The sequence below is a fragment of the Moschus berezovskii genome, chromosome 7 (assembly GCF_049115385.1).
Source record: "Moschus berezovskii isolate FMDL1 chromosome 7, NW_MosBer_1.0, whole genome shotgun sequence".
Classification (NCBI taxonomy): Eukaryota; Metazoa; Chordata; class Mammalia; order Artiodactyla; family Moschidae; genus Moschus; species Moschus berezovskii.
In genome coordinates, this window is record NC_142466.1 from 86,379,439 (window position 1) to 86,399,488 (window position 20,050).

A 20,050-nucleotide genomic window follows, 5' to 3' on the forward strand; every position below is an offset into this window, starting at 1 on the left:
CAGAAACCAAATAACAGCAAGGAAAGACAACAGTCTCAAACCTTACAACTAAGAGATTGAAAAACAGCACTACTCACAAAGTGATATCAAAAGCCTGCCATCAAATCACATGAATCTGTAACCTGATTCACATTACCTGTGTGGTACAAAAACCCTCAGTGAGGAATTTAATCTATTACAGTGCCTGTCAAAACCAACAACAAAAAAATTTCTGGAATTTCCACAAACAAAATTATAAAGAAAATGAGAAAAACAACTGATGTTTTTGAACTGTGGTGTTGGAGAAGACTCTTGAGAGTCCCGTGGACTGCAAGAGATCCAACCAGTCCATCCTAAAGGAGATCAGTCCTGGGTGTTCACTGGAAGGACTGATGCTGAAGTTGAAGTTCCAATACTTTGGCCACTTGATGCGAAAAGCTGACGAATGGAAAAAACCTGATGCTGGGAAAGATTGAAGGCAGGAGAAGGGAACGACAGAGGACAAGATAGGTGAGTGGTATCTCCATATCAGTGGCCATGATTTTGAGCAAACTCCAGGGGACGGGCAAGGACAAGGAAGCCTTGGCATGCTGCAGTCCACAGGGTCACAAAGAGTCGGAGTGACTGAGTGGCAACAAAGTTTGCCTTTGAATTTCCCTGGTGGCTCAATAGAAAAGAATCTCCCTGCAATGCAGGAGACACAGGTTTGATCCATGGGTTGGGAGATACCCTGGAGAAGGGAATGGCTATCTACTCCAGTATTCTTGCCTGGGAAATCCCATGGAAGAGTCTGGTGGGCTACCGTCCAAGGGGTCACAAAAGAGTTGGATATGATGAAATGACTGAACAATAACAAAGTTTTCTTTTATAATAAGGAGAAAGAAGAAAGACCCTAATTAACTTAAGAATTTAGTAAAAACACATTTACCATTTTATCAAGATTAACTAGAATTTCTGCATATGTATCAAATTTACACTTTAAGTGAATACAATTTTTGTACATAAATTATACCTCAAGAAAGTTTAATAAAACAAAAATTACAAGACTTCACAATTTTCAAACAAAGGTAAAAAAAGTGAAATGAGGAAAAAATCCAAATGAAAGCAAGAAAAGATGCAGAGAGGAAAACAAATGAAAATACAAAATAAGATCTCTTAATTCAAATATATGAATAATTATAAGTAATCAACATGTTCCAGTTAAATACCAAAGACTGAGGGTTTAGTTTCAAAATCCGAGTATTAATACATGCTATTTGAAAGATAAACAACTAAGGATACCAAAAAGTTGGTGAAAAGATTTTAAAAGATACTAGACAAGTAACTAAAATTTATGTAACTATATCAATATTTTTTTAAAAAACTTTTGCCTTAAAAGTCTTAGAGATATAAACTAACTTCACTGAAAGGTTCAACTCGAAAGGAAAAGAAATCAATTTATATTTATACACAATAAATAATAAGCTTCCAAAAAAATGTAACAAAAACTGACAGACATGCCAAAAGACAGAAACAAGTTCACAATCATAGTGAGAAAACTTTAACACACTTTCTCAGTAATTGACAACACAGGACTAAAAATTTATAAGGACAGAAAAGAACTTCTAAATACAATTAACAATCTTGTCCTTGTATAGACAAATATACAATTGTGCCTAATGGGAGCAGAATGTTTATCAAAAACATGAGAAATAGTAACAAAAGTTGACCTCGTTCAAACTCATAAGACAAACCTCAAAAATTTCAAAAGATTAAAATCATAAAGAGATGTCCTCTCACTGCACTACAATATGCTAGAATTCAATAAAAAGATGAAAAAATTGCATAGTAAGGAGGCAACTTAAACATTACCAATGCAACAAAGGAAAAAAACCATAACGGACAAAAAGTTTCAAAGCAAAGATAAAGAGAGCAATAAATAGCAAAATCTGTTTGATGCAAATAAAACAGTCATTAGAGGAAAACTTATAGTCTAAAATGTAAATATTAGAAAAGAAGACTGAAAATTACAAGATATCTACCTTAAGTTGATAATAAAAAAAGAGAGAAAATGAAATCAGGAAAAATAAAGATATGGCACATTAAGCATATAATTTAGAAATACAGGGGTTAACTTCAAAAACATATGGAAAGTTGATTGTAGGAAACAGTATATAGGAAGGAGAAAATGTTTTTTTCCAATTAAACTATGCAAAACTATTTAATCTTTAAACTCTGTCCGTGCATAACTTTAATAAAAATTTAAAACCAAATTTAATGGGAAAAAATAACACAAGTCCATATGGTAAATGTCATTATGCTAATATAGATATATGAAAGAAGAGCTGTGAAAATGCAGGATTCTGACACTTCTAATACTCTGCCATCAAGAAACAAAAGGAAACAAAACTATACTTGTCACAACAAATGAATAATCATAGCTTTAAAAGCATGCGCAAGGACCCCTTGAAAAAGTCTGTTGTTAATTATGTTGTTAATTCTGTTGATTTTTAAATGCATTCATTTTACCTTCATCAGGCCACTGAATAGTAGCTTTAATACATCTGGAAACAAACTGAGTGGTGTTAAGGATACAAACAAACACATCAGGTAATTTTAAGCTTCAGAGGTTGATGTTGAAAGTGACATGCAAATCCAAAAGGAAAAAGTCATAATCAATATTAATTCATTTCTGTTTAATAACTCATGACCAGCTAGTATTTGATACAATGATAGCTGAAAAGATTCTTCTAAACACTTCCTATGTCAGTTCAGTTCAGTTCAGTCACTCAGTAGCATCCAACTTTTTGGGGCCCCATGAAGCGCAGCACGCCAGGCCTCCCTGTCCATTTTCAACTCCCAGAGTCCACCCAAACCCATGTCCATCGAGTCCGTGATGCCATCCAACCATCTCATCCTCTGTTGTCCCCTTTCCTCCTGCCCTCAATCTTTCCCAGCATCAGGGTCTTTTCAAATGAGTCAGCTCTTCGCATCAGGTGGCCAAAGTATTGGAGTTTCAACTTCAATACCAGTCCTTCCAATGAACACCCAGGACTGATCTCCTTTAGGATGGACTGGTTGGATCTCCTTGCAGTCCAAGGGACTCTCAAGGGTCTTCTCCAACACCACAGTTCAAAAGCATCAATTCTTCGGCACTCAGCTTTCTTTATGGTCCAACTCTCACATCCATACATGACTACTGGAAAAACCATAGCCTTGACTAGACGGACCTTTGTTGACAGAGTAATATCTCTGCTTTTTAATACGCTGTCTAGGTTGGTCAAACTTCCTCCCAAGGAGTAAGCATCTTTTAATTTCATGGCGGCAATCAGCATCTGCAGTGATTTTGGAGCCCCAAAAAATAGTCAGCCACTGTTTCCACTGTTTCCCCATCTATTTCCCATGAAGTGATGGAAGAGGATGCCATGATCTTAGTTTTCTGAATGTTGAGCTTTAAGCCAACTTTTTCACTCTCCTCTTTCACGTTCACCAAGAGGCTCTTTAGTTCTTCTTCACTTTCTGCCATAAGGGTGGTGTCATCTGCATATCTGAGGTTATTGATATTTCTCCCAGCAATCTTGATTCCAGCTTGTGCTTCTTCCAGCCAAGCATTTCTCATGATGTACTCTGCATATAAGTTAAATAAGCAGTGTGACAATATACAGCCTTGACGTACTTCTTTTCCTATTGGGAACCAGTCTGATGTTCCATGTCCAGTTCTAACTGTTGCTTCCTGACCTGTATACAGGTTTCTGAAGAGACAGGTCAGGTGGTCTGGTATTCCTATCTCTTGAAGACTTTTCCACAGTTTATTGTGATCCACACAGTTAAAGGCTTTGGTATAGTCAATAAAACAGAAACAGATGTTTTTCTGGAACTCTCTTGCTCTTTCAATGATCCAACGGATGGTGGCAATTTGGTCTCTGGTTCCTCTGCCTTTTCATAAACCAGCTTGAACATCTGGAAGTTCACGGTTCACATATTGCTGAAGCCAGGCTTGGAGAATTGGAGCATTACTTTACTAGTGTGTGAGATGAGTGCAATTGTGTGGTAGTTTGAGCCTTCTTTGGCATTGCCTTTCTCTGGGATTGGAATGAAAACTGACCTTTTCCAGTCCTGTGGCCACTGCTGAGTTTTCCAAATTTGCTGGCATATTGAGTGCAGCACTTTAACAACACTGTCTTATAGGATTTGAAATAGCTTATCTGGAATACCATCACCTCCACTAGCTTTGTTCATAGTGATGTTTCCTAAGGCCCACTTGACTTCACATTCCAGGATGTCTGGCTCTAGGTGAGTGTGAGTGATGATAACATCATGATTATCTGGGTCCTGAAGATCTTTTTTGTACAGTTCTTCTGTGTATTTTTGCCATCTCTTCTTAATATTTTCTGCTTCTGTTAGGTCCATGCCATTTCTGTCCTTTATTGAGCCCATCTTTGCATGAAATATTCCCTTGGTATCTCTAATTTTCTTGAAGAGATCTCTAGTCTTTCCAACTGAGCTATCATTGGTTCCTATTTAGAATCAACCAATGATAGCTCAGTTGGTAAAGAATCCGCCTGTAGTGCAGAAGACCCCAGGTCGATTTGTGGGTTAGGCAGATCCACTGGAGAAAGGATAGGCTACCCACTCCAGTATTCGTGGGTTTCGCTTGTGGCTCAGCAGGTAAAGAATCCACCTGCAATGCAGGAGACCTGGGTTTGATCCCTGGGTTGGGAAGATCCTCTGGAGAAGGGAAAGGCTATCTACTCCAGTATTGTGGCCTGGAGAATTCCATGGACTATATAGTGCATGGGGTCGCAAACAGTGACATGACTGAGTGACTTTCACTTTCACTTTTCACACTCAGTTAAAAAAAAACCTACTTTTCTCTATTCCTACATCAAAACTCCTGCCATTTTTATGCACAGAATATAATTCTTATATATATATATAAGACAGAGATGAAAATAGATCATTTCTTCACAGAATAATCAATTCCTTCCCAAAATCCCTTCCACAATATTTTTTTCTGCTTTGAATTGGCAGTGTTTGTTATCCTTGGGTTTTTTAGTGGGCACAAAAGTGTTAAAAGAGCAACCAGATACTTCCTGTAGGTTGCAGGAAAGAAAATTACCCTGCATTCTTTTCCAAATGCCTCTTCTTGCGTTCTTCTTTTTCTTTTTGACCAATATCCTCTTCTTCACTCCTGTCCTCTTTCCCGACTTCCTCTGTCCTATCCCTGATTTCACCATACCCTCCAACATCCACCAAATCTATGGGGAGTACCAAGACAGTAGGGGAGGGAGAGAGGGAGCAACTTGCTGACTCTTCCATTGCATCCAAAACTCATTATTTCCCAAAGAAAAACCTGAATAATTAGAACTGTGAAATGTAAACATTAGCTAGCAAGTACTTCTCTATTTTTGTCTCTCAATAGCTTCACATTTAAATCTTTTTCTTTAAGCAACTGGAAATTAAGTGTGAAACTTGGGGGAAGGGGTTTACATAAGTAAATCCAAGATTGTATGATTCAAACCCTTCATTTTACAGTTTAAGATCCTGGGCAGTTTCAGGAACCCACAAATGAGCAGCAGAGTGAGTGCTAAAAATTAGATCTACTACTTGCCATCAATTCAATCAGCTTTATCATTTAATAACTGGGCAATCCAGGGTGCATATTATATTCTAGTAAATAAATGCAGACTTGTTGTTGTTCAGTCACCAAGTTGTCTGACTCTTTGTGACCCCATAGACTGCAACACAACAGGCTCCCCTGTTCTTCATTATCTCCCAGAGTTCACTCAAACTCATGTCCATTGAGTTGGTGATGCTATCTAACCATCTCACCCTCTGTAGCTCCCTGCTCCTTTCGCCTTCAATCTTTCCCAGCATCAGGGTCTTTTCCAAAGAGTCGGCTCTTCGCATAAGGTGGCCAAAGTACTGGAGCTTCAGCTTCAGCATCAGTTCTTCCTGATGAATATTCAGGAATGATTTCCTTTAGGATTGACTAGTTTGATCTCCTTGCTGTGCAAGGGATTCTCAAGAGTCTTCTCTGGCACCACAGTTCAAAAACATCAATTCTTTGGTGCTCAGACTGCTTTTTTCAACACTCTCATCCGTACATGACTACTGGAAAAACCATAGATGAACTTTTGTCAGCAAAGTGATAATCTCTGCTCTAATACACTGACTAGGTTTGTCATAGCTTTCCTTCTAAGAAGCAGGCCTCTTCTAATTTGATGGCTGCAGTCACCATCCACAACAATTTTGGAGCCCAAGAAAAAAAATCTGTCACTGTTTCCACTTTTCCCCCTTCTTACCATGAAGTGATAGGACCGGATGTCATGATCTTGGTTTTTTGAACACTGAGTTTTAAGCCAGCTTTTTCACTCTCATCTTTCACCTGTATCGAGAGGCTCTTTTGTTCCTCTTCACTGTCATTAGAATGGTATCATCTGCATATCTGAGATTACTGATATTTCTCCTGGCAATGAAGTCTTTAAGTTGCTTCATAAGGAGAGTGACTTCTTGTCAACATTTCAGAAACAACTTCCAGCTGTCCTCTTTCCCTGACATTCCACGATTATATGGTGACTATTAGGAAAAACAATTCAACTAGCAGAGACTATATTTTTAATTAAGTATTTTCTCTCATCTTCCTTTCAGAAATGCCATTCTAACGATTTTTAAAAGTTAATAAAAACTATGTCAATTATTTTGATTTAAAAAATGATTAAAAAATTTAAAAGCTAGTCCAAATTTTAAATGGCCTAGTTCTCTCATTTTACAGATAGCAGTTTCTCATTTTGCAGCTCAGAATGTTGAAATAATTCTCCAAAGTCACTCAGAAAAGCAATGCTACTTTCATCTTTTAGAAATGAGATGCAAAAAGAAAAGAGTGATTATAGGTCTAGGAAAAAAGAACTCTTTCTTAAAATGAGTTAAGATGCTGAATTGTCTGTATTTATACCTGAAAATCATCAACAAGCTCAGGGAAAAGGTGTTCATACATTTTAAGTTCTTCTATTGTTCGTCCTGGTTCTTGCTGGGGTTTTAGTTTGTTAATATCCGTTTCAATATCATCATTCTGAAATAATAAAAATGGAATGTCATTAATTAAGAAAAATACATTTCAGATTTAAAGTTTCCAAATTATTAATTACATGCACACAGAGAATAATCACTACAGAAAGGCTGCATTAATTACATTGTAAAATAAAACTTGCTTATATTTTTTGGTTGTTATTATTGTTGTCTTGGCTGTTTTGTTTTGTTTTCTTTTAATCAAAGATTATTCTAACATAATACAGTATTTGGACTTCTCAAGACAGAAAAACGAACATTAAGATCAATACTAAAGTATGCTCCCTGCCCCTAATCTCACTAACTGCCATCATTTAGCTCAGATTAAAGGGCAGTAAAACTTCAGAAAACTAAACTGAAAAACCTAAGTATATGATGGTGGCTGCGATAATCAAAATAAATTTTATTGAGCAATGAAAATATGTGAGGCAATATGCTAAGGATTTTACCTTATGATCTAATTTAACCTGCGTAAGAATACTGTAAAGTAGTATCATCATCTCCATTTAACTAAAGAACAGACTGAAGTACAGAGAGGTTAAGCGGCTTGCAAACAGGAGCAGAATGTAAAATCAATCAGTGATTTCAAAGAATACACCGTTAGCCAACATAATGCACTGCCTCAAGAGAGAGCAACGGTTATCACACACTCTTATATTCCATGGTCAATAAAGTTCCCTTAGAAAAGATTTAGTATCATCATTCACTCTGTTGTTCAGGGAAGAAAACACTGAGGAGTGAAACAACAGTTGGAAATGATTTCCATGTCTCTTTGGGCGAAAAAGATACAGGGTAAATGTAAAGAAATATGACCTCATAGGAATAAGATATGTACTCAGAATCAATCTGATCTGTACCTATACAAGGAGATAATATACATCATAATGGAAAGATAAATGTCAGTTACCTACTATCCAAGCTAGCTTCTAGGACCCTTAACAACTCTGGCCTGACACAAATACAAATCCATCATTACCCATGTTGATGGTTAAAGAAAGACAGTAAGAGCAAACTACTTATTTTTCAGATTTAAATTCATTCTACTGTCAATCCTTAAAATTCTTTATATACATGTATCTGATTATATTTATATATTGCCATATTAACAAGTAATTTAAAAAAGGAAAATATACTATGTATTTCCCATATCTCATAATAAGGAGTTTAGCTATTATTTCTTTAACCAATAAAATTATTTTTCCCATTGCCATAAATAATAAAGACTAGTTTTATTTAAAGAGTATCATATTAATTATTGCATCATATACATAAAATATATAATTTCATATTTCCTTAAATTATGCTCTGAAGAACCAAAAATATGTAGTTTTCTTGATTAGCATCTATTCAAGTAGATAATACTTTCAAAATAATAAAAAAACTTTGAAGATATTCCTTTCTCTAAACATACTAGCAGTCCAATACTCAGTATTAATTTATGATGATACAGCTTTACAAGGTGGCCATTTAAAAAATTTTTTTTAAATTTACCTGTAAAACAGGCACAGTGAGGAAAGAAAACTATTTTCAGAAGTCAACAGCAAAATATTTGTGCTTTGGTTTGGGGAGAAACAAAGATAAAGAGCTCCTGACATGTTCAGAAAAAATAAACCTTCTACTTCTTAAAGTTCTTCTAGAATTAAGGAGGGAAAAAAAGAATACATTGAAGTTTATAAACTGACGAGTTCTGGCAATCTGAAGAAAAGTCTTCTAGAAACTCCAAATTTCTATAAATTTTCCAAACTCTGAAAAATCTAGGGCAAAGAGAATGGAATCACTGCAGGTTTAACATCTGTGTTCAAGTGTGACTGCAGTCTCTACAACTGACAACCTTTCTGTGTCTTTGGGTTCCAGTTATCAGCCCTGTAAAGCAGAGGTAATAATACCATATACCTTACAGGATTTAATGACTACTATAGGCATACCCGGACACAGGTTCAGTTCCAGACCACCACAATAAAACAAATGTCGCAATAAAGCAAGCTGGGTGAATTTGTGGTTTTCCAATACATAAAAGTTATGTTCACACTATCCTGTGGTCCATTAAGTGTTCAATACGTAATGTTTAAAAAAAAACAATTAATACCCTAATTTAAAAATATTTATTGCTAAATAATTACAATAAAAATCACTGGTCACATATTACCATAACAAATATCAATATATTACTAATGAAAAAGTTTGAAACATTGTAAAACTACAAAAAAATGTGACACAGAGACATTAAGTGGGCAAATGCTGTTGGAAAAATGGCACCAATTGACTTGTTCCACATAACGTTGCCACAACCCTTCTCCAATTTGTTAAGAACACAGTATCTGCAAAGCACAATAAAGCAGTGTAATAAAACAAGGTATGTCTATAAATGTAAGGCACATGGATTAGCACAGGGACTATGTGTTCAATAAATTCAATCTATTACGTTTTCTTATTACGTAATTGCTGTGTTAAGGTAAAATGGGGTAAATACCCTAGTGCGTAATACTGCCAATAACTCTTTTTTACAGATGTGAATGCCAAAAAAGAAATCTGTGGAAATGTTCTAACTTAAAGGAGACTTAGAGACAAGATAATTAAATGCAATACCTGATGCTAGATTCTATACTGGAGAGGAAAAAAAAAATCTTATAAAGGACATTATTAGATCAGCTAACAAAATGGAATGTGGATGGTAGATAAGATAAAAATGATACTATCACTTTAAATGTATTAAGCTGGTGACTGTATTGGGTTATATAGGAGAGAACAGCCAGTCCTCCATATCCACATGTTGCCATTCCTCAGATTCAACCAACCATGGGTTGAAAATATTAAAGTAACACAATTCCAAAGAGTAAAACACGAATTTGTGGCAAGGCAATAACTATATACATAGCATTTACATTTTACTTACAACTATTTATATAGTATTTACATACTATTAGGTATTATAAGTAATCTAGAGATGATAAAGTATATGGGAGGATGTGCATAGGTTACATGCAATTACTTCGTCACTTTATATAAGGAAATTGAGCATCTGTGGATTTTGGTATCCAAGGTGGGTTCAGGGACCAATTCACTCCAGAGATGACTGCATCACTGACCTTAGGAAATACACACTAATATATTTAGGGATAAACAACCATGATATATAAGGTATGTAACTTACCCTCAAATGATTTTTTTTAATTTTAAAATATGTATTCATGCATATACACTGATAACCTCCAAGCGGAAAAATTAGTATCACTGTTATAAATTCCTATTGAGTTATATTTCCCTACCAATTTCCATTTTTACATCTGTAGAACACAACATCTGTAGATATTTTTAATAAGGACCCTGAGCCAGAAAGAATAAATTATACTCAAAATACTCTGTTTTTAATAGACACGGAAACACACATAAAAGAAAGGTTTCCAACAACATACAAAACTTTAAATTATAAACTTGGTGTTAATCTACAAAATTTTACTATCTCTCAACACTAATATCCCAATAAATCTAAACAGTTTATTTTAATATACCTCCTGCTATCTAAGGAACACTTTGCATATAGAATGTAAACTGTCCTGACCTGCCCTAACTCAGATTCTACCAGTTCATTCACCGTATCAAATCCAGAACCACCAACACACAGTTACCCCAGATTTTTTGCCTTGAACACCAGAGCCTGTAGCTTCCCTGTTAGCTCAGATAGTAAAGAGTGCCTACAGTGCAGGAGAACCAGGTTTGATCCCTGGGTCGGGAAGATCCCCTGGAGAAGGAAATGGCAACCCACTCCAGTATTCTTGCCTCGAAAATTCCACGGATGGAGGAGCCTGGCAGGCTACAGTTCATGGGGTCACAGAGTCGGACACAACTTCACTTTCTTTCCAGAGCCTGCACTGTTTTTCTTTGTAGCTTCTTGACACCAGGATGCATATCATCATGTTTTCTAAACTGGCTACCTTTACAATTTTGCCAAAGATTGCCTTGGTTATCACATAAAACTGGTTCTACATTTGCTGTTAAGATAGAAATCTCCTTCCAGTAACTTAGGCTCTATCTCCAAAGACAGTCAAATACTCAGTGTAAACCAATTTCAATGTAGCATTTCAAGACAAAAAGGCCCAAGGAGACAAGAGTCAAACAAACTCCCTCGGTCCCCAAAAGATACTAAAAGCTAAACAGTTGAAAAATGAAGGAATTAAACAGATGTTTTTCTACAGATACTAAAATGGTCCCCCTCTACCACTTAATAAAGCAAATAAGTTGTGACTCAAACTTAGATTTCCTTAGACTTTAAAATCTAAGTCAGAAAGGTTAGATAAAATCTCTCTGGTCAGAAAAGAGTGAAAATACTTTATTTTAAGGCCCTTTTCAGACAATGTATTTAAAGCAACACTATTTTCCTTTCAATAGCTTAGTGTCCACAGTTATTCATGATAAAAAAGATGTGGATAAAACAAATATATCTACTGTTCCCTGATAGCTCAACTGGGAAAGAATCCACCTGCAATGCAGGAGACCTCGGTTCGATTCCTGGGTCAGGAAGATCTGCAGAGAAGGATAGGCTACCCACTCCAGTTTCTTGGGCTTCCCTTGTGGGTCAGCTGGTAAAGAATCCACCTGCAATGCAGGATACCTGGGTTCGATCCCTGGGTTGGGAAATCCCCTGGAGAAGGGAAAGGCTACCCACTCCAGTATTCTGGCCCAGAGAATTCGGGCAAAGAGTCAGACACAACTGAGCGACTTTCACTTTCAATAGCTATATATATCTACCCAATCATTTTTCTACAACTGTGTATACATTCATAAAATTGACTGAAAACAGAAATTTATACCAACCTTAAAATTTTGATCTAGGTCATCTTCATTTTCAGTTTCATTTTCAGCTTCTAAATCAATATCATCGTTGTCATCACTTTCATCTACTACGTCATCCACTGTGATACAAAATGTGCTATAAGTAGGTCAGAGGTAAGCATTCTATAACATGCACATCCAAAAGTAGAATGTTGTATATATATAACACCAGTATCTCAATTACTAAGGAAAATTAAATTACATTTTCTTATTAAAAAATGTCTCTAATGTTATCCCAGGTGTTGAAAAACATGTGAGATGAAGTGAAAATACTTCAAAATTTGGAATTCTAAAAATGTATGAGCTTTTTTACTAATGTTGGCAAGTTCTAAAAAATTAATGTCTTATATTGCAACAGCCTGAATGAAACATCTTATTTTCTATTTAGGATACATTTCAATAACTACTTTCATCCATTTACAATTCACTTCCTATTTATTTCCCTCAATGACTGCCATGTAGCATGCAGTGTGTTGTGTGCTGGGAATTTTTAAAAAGATGTGTAAATGCAGTCTCTGCCCTCAGGGCACTTATGAAGTTAAATAGAGAAAGACTAAAAATAATTTTTAAAAAATATATGCTAATGAAGGCATAAACTTTAAAATGCCATGGGAAAACAGGGATGGGAAGTAAATACAAACTGCTTAGGACCAAAATTATTAGTAATCACAAAACAAGTAGTAAACAGTATCTTAGAGGAAAATATAGCAACTTTCTGGATGAACTTATTAAGAGTGTGTGAGTATGGCTTTTAAGAAGAAGAAATTATAACCCAAAAATAATTTTAGTGATATCTTTGGAAAATAATAAGTTTATCATGACTTAACTTGTATAACTGAGAAAGTACTAGGAAAAGCAAAGAAGAATGTGAAAGTGAAGGGTATGAGAGGCCAAGTAGTTTAGATTTTCACCCCATGGAAGACAAGTACTAGGGATTTTTAAGGGGAGAGTGGTTTAAGACTTTTGAAAAGATCACTCTGACAGGCATGAGAGAAAAAACACATATGTGGAAGGGGACCAATGAACAGAGGAAAAGACGACAACTACCTGGACCAATACAGGAGTAATAAGGATGAAGAACAAACACACATTAGAGAAAGCCCAGGAAATAGAATGCAAAACTCCATGAGGGCATGGATGTGGGGGACACAAGGAAAGAAGCATAGAGGAGAGCTCTGAGAGGACTCATGTAAGCAAATGTGTGCATTAGGACAACGTAGAGAATATTTTTAAAGAATATTTTCCCAAACATTGCTTTTATTCTTTATTCTATGAGGAATAACTGACAAATATAACTGTATATATTAAAAGTGCAAGATGTGATGATATATGGTAAAATGGTAATCATGGTAAAATGACTGTCAAGATGAAGATAATGCCACCATCATTTCACATGCTAACACTGTTAACACTTTGCATGTGTGTGCACATGTACATGTGGTAAGAATGGTAAAGATGTCCTCTCGGAAACTTTCAAATACACAATGCCATATTAACTAGAATGGGAAAGACTAGAGATCTCTTCAAGACAATTAGAGATACCAAGGGAACATTTCATGCAAAGATGGGCTCAATAAAGGACAGAAATGGTATGGACCTAACAGAAGCAGAAGATATTAAGAAGAGGTGGCAAGAATACATAGAAGAACTGTACAAAAAAGATCTTCAGGACCCAGATAATCATGATGGTGTCATCACTCACCTAGAGCCAGACATCCTGGAATGTGAAGTCAAGTGGGCCTTAGGAAGCATCACCATGAACAAAGCTAGTGGAGGTGATGGAATTCCAGTGGAGCTATTTCAAATCTTGAAAGATGATGCTGTGAAAGTGCTGCACTCAATATGCCAGCAAATTTGGAAAACTCAGCAGTGGCCACAGGACTGGAAAAGGTCAGTTTTTATTCTAATCCCAAAGAAAGGCAATGCCAAAGATTGCTCAAACTACCACACAATTGCACTCGTCTCACACGCTAGTAAAGTAATGCTCAAAATTCTCCAAGCCAGGCTTCAGCAATACGTGAACCATGAACTCCCAGATGTTCAAGCTGGTTTTTGAAAAGGCAGAGGAACCAGAGATCAAATTGCCAACATCCATTGGATCATTGAAAAAGCAAGAGAGTTCCAGAAAAACATCTATTTCTGTTTTATTGACTATATCAAAGCTTTTGACTGTGTGGATCACAATAAACTATGTAAAATTCTGAAAGAGGAATACCAGACCACCTGACCTGCCTCTTGAGAAATCTGTATGCAGGTCAGGAAACAACAGTTAGAACTGGACATGGAACAACAGACTGGTTCCAAATTGGGGAAGAAGTACATCAAGGCTGTATATTTTCACCCTGCTTATTTAACTTATATGCAGAGTACATCATGAGAAACACTGGGCTAAGGAAGCACAAGCTGGGAGAAATATCAATAACCTCAGATATGCAGATGACACCACCCTTATGGCAGAAAGTGAAAAAGAACTGAAGAGCCTCTTGATGAACATGAAACAGGAGAGTGAAAAAGTTGGCTTGAAGCTCAACATTCAGAAAACTAAGATCATGGCATCTGGTCCCACCACTTCATGGCAAATAAATGGGAAACAGTGGAAACAGTGGCTGACTTTATTTTGGGGGGCTCCAAAATCACTGCAGATGGTGACTGCAGCCATGAAATTAAAAGATGCTTACTTCTTGGAAGGGAAGTTATGACCAACCTAGACAGCATATTAAAAAGCAGAGACATTACTTTGCCAACCAAGGTCCGTCTAGTCAAGGCTATGGTTTATTCAGTAGTCATGTATGGATGTGAGAGTTGGACTGTGAAGAAAGCTGAGTACTGAAGAATTGATGCTTTTGAACTGCGGTGTTGGAGAAGACTCTGGAGAGTCCCTTGGACTGCAAGGAGATCCAACCAGACCATCCTAAAGAAGATTAGTCCTGAGTGTTCATTGGAAGGACTGATGTTAAAGCTGAAACTCCAAAACTTTGGCCACCTGACGTGAACTGACTCATTGGAAAAGACTGATGCTGGGAAAGATTGAAGGCAGGAAGAGAAGGGGATGACAGAGGATGAGATGGTTGGATGCCATCACCAACCAATGGAGATGAATTTGAGTGAACTCTGGGAGTTGATGATGGACAGGGAGGCCTGGTGTGCTGCAGTCCATGGCGTCACAAAGAGTCGGACACAACTGAGCGATTGAACTGAACTGAACTGAACCGTGCTATATGTTAGATCCTCAGAACTTAACCTGCTCAAAACTAAAAATGTACGCCCTTGGATCTTATCACCCATTTACCATTCTCCCAGCCCCTGGAATCCCACATTCTATTCTGTTTCTTTGAAACTGTTTTTTTTAATTCAAAGATTCCATGTATAAGTGATACCATACGGTATCTGTCTTTCTCTGTCATGTACATTTCACTTAGCATAAATGCCCTCCAGATTCATCCACGCAAATGATATTTATTTTTCTTATTGGCTGAATCATCTATACAAATCACTTTTCCTTTATCCATTCATCCATGGAAAGACATTAAGGTTATTTACAAATGTTGCCTAGTGTAAATAATGCTTAAATGAACATGGGTATGCTGATATCTCTTTAAGATAAAGTACCATGTTACATTCCTACCAACAAAGGGTAAGGGTTCTGTTTTCTCCAAATCCTTGCTATTTGCTATCTCTTGCCTTTTTGATAATAGCCATTCTAAGAGATGTGAGGGGATTTCTCTTCGAGGTTTTGGTTTGCGCTTCCCTGATGATTACTGATATACAGCACCTTTCCATTATCTTCTGGCCATTGGTACATCGTTCTTTGGGGGAAATGTCTATTCAAGTCTTTCACCCATTTTTAATTGTACTGTCTTCCTTTGTACTATTCAGCTATATGAGTTCTGTGTATTTTTTTAATATTAATCTTTCATTAGATATATAGTTTCTAAATATCTTCTCCTATTCTATAGGTTGCCTTTTCAATAAATTCTCCTTTGCTGTGCAGAATCTTTTTAGTTTGATATAGTCCCACTTGTTTATTTTAGCTTCTGTTGCCTACGCTTTTGTTATCTTATCCAAGAAATCACTGCTAAGACCAACTCCGTCAAGGATCTTTTCCCCTAAGTTTTCTTCTAGGAGTTTTATAGCTTCAGGTCTTATATGTACAGTTTATCCATTTCGAGTCAATTTTTGTGAATGGTGTAAAATATGGGTCCAGCTTCATTCTTTTGCTTATGGATGCCTAGTTTTCCCAACATAATTTATTAAAGAGACTGCCCTTTCCCCACTGCGTGCTGTTGGCACCCTCAGAAAAACTTCAGTTCAGTTCAGTTCAGTTCAGTCACTCAGTTGTGTCCGACTCTCCATGACCCCATGAATCACAGCACGCCAGGCCTCCCTATCCATCACCAACTCCCTGAGTTCACTCAAACTCATGTCCACAGAGTCGGTGATACCATCAGCCCTTCTCCTCCCGTCCCCAACCTTTCCCAGCATCAGAGTTGCCCATATTATGCTTGGGTTTATGACTAGGCTCTCTATTCTGTTCCAGCTCTTATGCCTGCTTTATTTGAGTACTGTACTATTTTGTTTACCATAGCTCACAATCAGTCCTAAAGAAAATCAACCCTGAATATTCACTAGAAGGACTGACGCTGAACTTGAAGCTTCAGTTGGACACGACTGAGCAACTGAACAACAACAAAGCTCATAATAGCTTGAAATCAGGAAGTGTGATGCCTCCAACTTTGTCCTTCTTTCTCAAGATTGTTTTCGCTATTTGGGTCTTTTATGGTATCATATAAATTTTAGAATAGTTTTTATATTTCTGTGAAAAATGCCACTGAAATTTTGATAGGGTCTGTATTGATTATGAAGATACGTTTGGTCTGCATGAACATTTTTATATTAATTCTTCCAATTCAAGAACACAGGATATCTTTCAATTGTGTGTGTATCTACTTCAACAATTTTAAACAATATTTTATTAATCAGCATATAGGTCTTCAACGCATTGGTAAAACTTATTTGTAAGTACTTTACTGTCTTGATGCTACTGTAAATGGGGTTGCTTTCTTAATTTCTCTTTCAGGTAGTTCACTATTAGTGCATAGGAATACAACGACGATTTGTATATTGATTTTGTATTCTATACCTTTACTGAATTCATTTATTAGTTCTAACTGTTTTTTGGTAGAGATGTTACAGTTTTCTACATATAAGATAATGTCACTGCAAACAGAGATGATTTCATTTCTTCCTTTCTGAATTAAATGTCTTTTCTTTTTTCCTAACCTAATGGCTATAGCTAGGATATCTGGTACTTTGCTAAATAAAATGGTAAGAGTGGGCATTCAGCTTTTATTATTTTCCTGAAGTCTTTATATCTCTTTCATTTCTGAAGGACAACTTGATGGGTGAAGTATTTTTTATTGACGGTTATTTTCTTCAAGCAATTTGAATATATCATCCTACTCTCTCCCAGCATACAAAGCTTCTGCTTGAAAAATTTGCTAATAGGCTTACCAGGATTACCTTGTAGATAGGTAACTTGTCACCTGGTGGTGCGACCAGTAACGAACCCACCTGCCAATGCAGGAGACATAAGAATGGGTTCAATCCCTACATCAGAAAGACCCCATGGCGGAGGGCACAGCAACCCACTCTATAGTATTCTTGCCTGGAAAATCCCTTAGAGAAGCCTGGAAGGCTACAGTCCATACGGTTGCAAAGAGTCTAAAGCAACTTGGCACACATGTACCTTGCTACCTAGAAGGCAGCTCTAATTTTTTCTCTAACTGCTTTGAAAATCCTCCCTCTGTCTTCGATCTTTAAGAGCTTGATGATAATGTCTTGGTGAAGATCTCTTAGGGGTGAATCTATTTGGGAATGTTTGAGCTTATGCACCTAGATGGCCATACCTTCACCAGATTTGGTAAGTTTGCTGCTATTATTTTTTAGAGTAAGTTTTCTCTCTCATTCTCTCTCTTCTTCTTATGAGACTCCCATTACACAGATGTTGTTTCATTTAATGGTGTTCCATTATTCACATAGGCCTTCTTCACTCTTTTTCTTTCTAATTTCTTTTTTCTCCTTTGCCTGTATAATGTCATGAGATTTGTCTACAAGTTCACAGATTCTTTCCTCTGCTTGACTAAGTCTGATACTGAAGTTCTCTACTGCATTATTCAGTGTATTCTTCAGGTCCAGAATTTGTTTTGTTCTTTTTATGATTTCTTTCTCCTCACTGAAATTCTCATTTTGTTCATGTATAGTTTTCCTAAGTTCACAGAACTGTTTATCTGTCTTCTCTTGAATTATCTGAGCTTCCTTAATCATTTTGAATTCTTTTTCACATTACTCCCAGATCTCCATTTCTTTAAGTTCAGTTACTGATGGCACTAGTGGTAAAGAAGCCACCTGCCAATGTAAGAGACATAAGAGATGCACAGTGGTAAGGCTCACTGGGGTTCTTCTGGTCTCCATGGGAAAAACTCTACTGAGGAGAACATTTCTGATGCCAAACTGCCCTGGACTAGGAGATCGAGTGATAGAGAGAAAATGCTCCCTGTACTTTTTGGCATGGCCATTCTTGGTTTTAAGCTCTATGGGGTTTCTGATGCTTGTTCATTCAAATCCAGAGCTACCTGTGACATATTTTCATCATATCTTCATTTGCTATTTACTGTTTTTGCTGTATTTGCAGGGGAGATGAGCACTGGAACCTTTTACCCCTCCATCTTGTTGATGTGACCTTCTTTAGACTCTTTTTTACTTCTATTTTCAATGTGACTTATTACAGTGAAGATTATAAACTTCCTTCCACTCTCCAAGTATCTGTTCTCTCTTTCAATTCAGTATCCAAACCTCTAAGTTTTAGCTACAGGTTATAGATTCCAGCCCCCTTCACAGTAGTTACAGTCATACAATTAAGTTTTGGCCAACAGTATGTGAGGCAAAGTTGTCAAAACAAACTCCAGGTCACATTCTTTAAAAAGGAAACTGCCCTTCGTCTTCTTTCATTACCATTTTCCACATGCACATAAGGAAAACACCACAGGAGATGATGAAAACAGAATCTTTTTCCTTTGATGACATGGTGGACAGATACCTACTGTCCAGGATCACCTGACAGGCCCGTCTTCTGAATGGATATGTGAGAGGGAAAAAAAATTTATTTCATGGCAATATAGCAAATGGACTCTGGAGACAGAATACCTAATTCATATCCTGACTCCTTCATTTACTGACTACATGACCTTGAACAAGTTACATAAGTTATTTTTGTCTAAGACCAACACTTTCACTTTCCTCATCTATAAAATGGAGATATCCCTACATAGTGTTGTTGGAGAGTTAAAGGAGTTAATACATGTAATGTGCCAGGCGCAGAGTATACGCTATAAAAAGGTCCATTATTACTACTGTTGCTCAAGTGACGAGGGTACTATACGGGGTCACTGTGTAACAGCAGCTCAGTCTATCCCAAATAATACAGTTACCAAAATTGCTCTAAATTCTTTTGGAAATAAGACTGAAAAAAGTAACTATTTATATTGCATATAGTAACTGGGTCTATTTATGTCAATGTAGAGTCGGACACGACTGAAGTGACTTAGCAGCAGCAGCAGCAGCAGTCCTAGATAAACAGAGGAAATGATATTTGGAAAAAGGATTGTTAGGAAAAAAGAAGGAACTGAATTCAGAAAAGCCTACTGCAAACAAGAAGGACAATTCCTTGGATAGGAAGAAGGGAAAATACAGTTCAGCATCAGAGAGAAAATGTTTTTAATTTCTAATCAAACCTGTCAAGTATCTTCCTTTATAGGTATTTTCCTTTGGTTTCATCCTCCAGATGTGAAATGGCATATAGCTTAGAGTATCTAAGACCTTCTTTACTATTCCAATGAGCTACTTTTATACCATCAGCACTAAAAATCAATTATTACATTAATAACTTAATCTCACAACTAAAAGCAGGGTATATAAATCATCCATGTTAATTTTCAAAATGTTCTCGGCTCATTGATAGTAAAGACAAAGATACGGGGGAAAAAAACTATAATGGCTATCAATAGGAAACCAGTTAGATAAATTATATAATATCTGTATGATATAATAATTAAAAGGTATGAGTCAGCACTTTTCATAAGGTTTTGGAATGTATATCCCAATAGGATTTATTTTGTTGGTCCAATTGCTCTTAAAA

General features: G+C 36.6%; 1 protein-coding gene across 3 annotated transcripts in view; it reads right to left on the reverse strand.

Annotated features, from left to right (window-relative positions):
* The window catches only part of AGTPBP1 (ATP/GTP binding carboxypeptidase 1), a 205,281-nt gene that overhangs the window by 101,984 nt on the left and 83,247 nt on the right, over positions 1-20,050 (reverse strand). For all 3 annotated transcript variants that reach the window (XM_088838077.1, XM_088838076.1, XM_088838078.1), the window contains 2 exons: positions 11,839-11,936; positions 6,914-7,030 (listed from right to left, as the gene is read on the reverse strand). In XM_088838077.1, the coding sequence (XP_088694203.1) occupies positions 6,914-7,030; positions 11,839-11,936 (215 nt within the window). The remainder of the gene's footprint in view (positions 1-6,913; positions 7,031-11,838; positions 11,937-20,050) is intronic.